Raw genomic sequence first — 3,088 nt, forward strand, 5'->3', positions numbered from 1 at the left:
AAATTTTTAAAAATATTTTTAAAATAAGAAAAAATAAACAATGAAACTGTGAAAAAAAAAGAAACAAAATATATCAGTATGCCACTCTTACCTTCCTCATGTTCTTCCTCCTCATCATCATCCATTTCATCACTACTACTGCCACTGCTGCTGTCGTCACTGCTACCAGATGATGAATGTGAATCATCATCACTATTGTCTTCATCGTCACTTCTTAGTTCATCTCTATCCCCATCCATATCTTTTGGCACAGTCAATTCATTAAAATCCAAGTACACATTATTTTCTAACACATCATCCTCATCGAAGAAACTTCTCCGTCTTGTGAAAAAGTTAACATCAGAAAAACTATGTATCCCAGAATCGTCACTTTCAGCACCAGAGTCTGGGAACAATTTATGAGTGTCCATCGGTGAAATGTCTACGGGACGGAATCCTGAAGAAGATTTATTGTGCATAACAAGCTCCAATGAATCGGAATCAAGAACGTGAACTCTTTCACTGAGCAGTTCAACAAAGTCACTGGGTTGGGGAAGAACTATAACTGCAGGGTAGTTCTCCTGAAAAATTATCCAAAAAAGTCATTAGTATCATCATGGACAAGTTTTGAGTATAGATTCAGAAAAACCGGTATCAGAAAAAACATGTGTTTACCATTAAATATAAACTAACATCTTTTCTGAAAAAGAAATATAAAGATGTGTCTTTCCTGAGAAATTAGAGAAAGATGATACTGCAGACCGAAATGTAAACAGAGGGGGAAAAAAAGAAAGAAAAAAGATGTGATAGCAAAAATAAGATATCTCTTATTCCAGAGAAATCAGAGAATAATTTCCCACCAAATCAGAGAGAAAATGAGAGAAATGTGTCCATCAAAATCAGAGAGAAATGTCACAACAACAAAAAAAAACCAAGCAAAAATTGTCAGCGTCAGTGTAATTTATTTTTTTAAAATAAACGAACCTAGAGAAAATGTCACTGCACTGAACTCAGGGAAAAACTTTCATTGCAGAGAAATATAAGTAGGCCTAGATCTTTACCGAGAGAAATGTCGTTATTTCACCATACAAAGAGAGCCACAGAAAACTGATGACGCTGAATAAAGGAAAGTACACTTTTGTTACATGTTCGTGAAAGATATAGACAGAAGAATTAACTGTTCCTGTTCTTAAAGGCACATGATCACAATTACAATAGTACTCTATTATTACTAATTAATACTAAGCTGTTAGATCTATTACAAATGAGATCCAGGAATGTTTTACAACTGATGACTACACCTATAAAAAACAATCTACTCTTTGTTTTTACCTGTACAATAATTTCAGTCATATCCCCAAACTTTTAAGTATGTTGACATCTTTCAGCAAGAAGTACCGTAGATATCTACACACGACTTATTTCCCTGTCGTAGATTTACAACACCAGCCAGCTATCTTGAATTCTCATTTGTACATCAAGGGCAACAACTCTTCTCAAGTCGGACAACCTAAGTGCACGTCATATATTCATGAGTTGCGTCCCCTCCACCTGTTCGTCACCTTCGCCTCTGAGAAAGGAGGATTTCACATTGCACATACATGTAGGCTACTTCGACACAGACAGCGGTGGCAGTTTACATTACATCTTGTACAACCCCCTCCCCCCCGCATAAAAAAGCACGAAAGGCGATTTTGATTTAGGTTACTTTAAGAATTAGGAGGTTGAAATCGACCTTTACCCGATACCAATTCACTACGTACAGCAATATTATTATTACACACATACACACACACACACACACACACACACACACACACACACACACACACACACACACACGCACACACGCACACAACAAAGAACAAAGGCCATAAGTTACTCACATGCTGCGTGAGAGAGCGCACATCACAGGTGTCTGTGAGGAAAGGGTCGGCCCCTATCTGGGGCCCTTGTCCCGACTCCTCCAGCGACTCCATGGCTGACCTCTGACCTCTCCCTCCCCCCTGCACGACAACGTCAGTCAGCTCTTGTGTCTGCGAGGACTTGCTCCTCTCTCCTCACACTGCCGGGGCTGGGGGCTGGAAAGAGGAAGATGTAAGAATATTCAGATAAAAGCAATCAGGAAAAGACAATAAATTAGGCAGTTTCAGGGGACACTTGAATAACCATAAAATATTTAGTTAGTTTTAGTAAGATTTTACGGTGCCTGTAACTGCATACGGTCATATGAGCGCCAACCATAAAACCATAAAGTATGATAAAGGCTTTGAACATCTACATGTCGCTCTCACTGGCAAAATTGAAGGCAAACGAAGCAGGGGTAGACTTAGTAGAGCAACCTACTTGGAGAACTTAGACGGGTGAGGGCCGGGGACAAATCAAGATGATGTGGCCCTTTTTTTCCCTTTTTTTTTTTTTTTTTTTAACAGCATTCCAGCACAGGAAGAAATGGAAAACCATGATCGCTGATGTCTGGTATTTGATGATGATCAAAAGAAAATAATAAATGTAAGTGTTTTCACGTCCCATCGAGGGGCATATTTCTGTTTTCGTATACATACAGGTGATGTGTGAGTTTTTGGTCGGAACACAAAGTGTTGTTTGTGGGTTGCTATAGCATTTGACTATTTATTGTAAAGAGCTCAGAGCGGGGTTCTTTTATCGGACTTGAGCGTTATATGTAATACATGTACATGTACATGTACATGTACATGTACATGTACTGTACTTTGAAAACACAAGACATACATAAACGAATATGTGTTTCAATATACTTCGAAAACATAGTCATGTTGACTGATAAACATTATTGTATAGGGTAAGTTCATGTAAAGCTTCTGAAACATAATCATGTTGGCAGATAAAACGTTACGGTACTCCAAAAATACAAGCCGGGTCTGCGGATAAGCATTTTGTGGGGCCTACTTATGTAAACCCATTGTGACCTGTTTGTGGTCATGCATTTTCATGGTTTTGCCCTACTTGCTCAATGACCGTCAGGGAGTGCAGACTGTTGTTTGTGTCGTGGTTTTTGAGTGAGTGAGTGAGTGTGTGAGTGTGTGTGTGTGTGTGTGTGTGTGTGTGTGTGTGTGTGTGTGTTTGTGTG

General features: G+C 39.0%; 1 protein-coding gene across 2 annotated transcripts in view; it reads right to left on the reverse strand.

Annotated features, from left to right (window-relative positions):
- Positions 1-91: 91 nt before the first annotated feature.
- Positions 92-3,088, reverse strand: part of LOC106013475 (ecdysone-induced protein 74EF) — a gene marked incomplete at its 3' end in the record, with an annotated part of 14,079 nt that continues 11,082 nt past the window's right edge. For both annotated transcript variants that reach the window (XM_013089340.1, XM_013089337.2), the window contains 2 exon segments: positions 92-560; positions 1,866-2,060. In XM_013089340.1, coding sequence (XP_012944794.1) covers positions 92-560; positions 1,866-1,958 — 562 coding nt within the window.

This window comes from Aplysia californica, unplaced genomic scaffold (genome assembly GCF_000002075.1).
Source record: "Aplysia californica isolate F4 #8 unplaced genomic scaffold, AplCal3.0 scaffold00931, whole genome shotgun sequence".
In the NCBI taxonomy this organism is placed as follows: Eukaryota; Metazoa; Mollusca; class Gastropoda; order Aplysiida; family Aplysiidae; genus Aplysia; species Aplysia californica.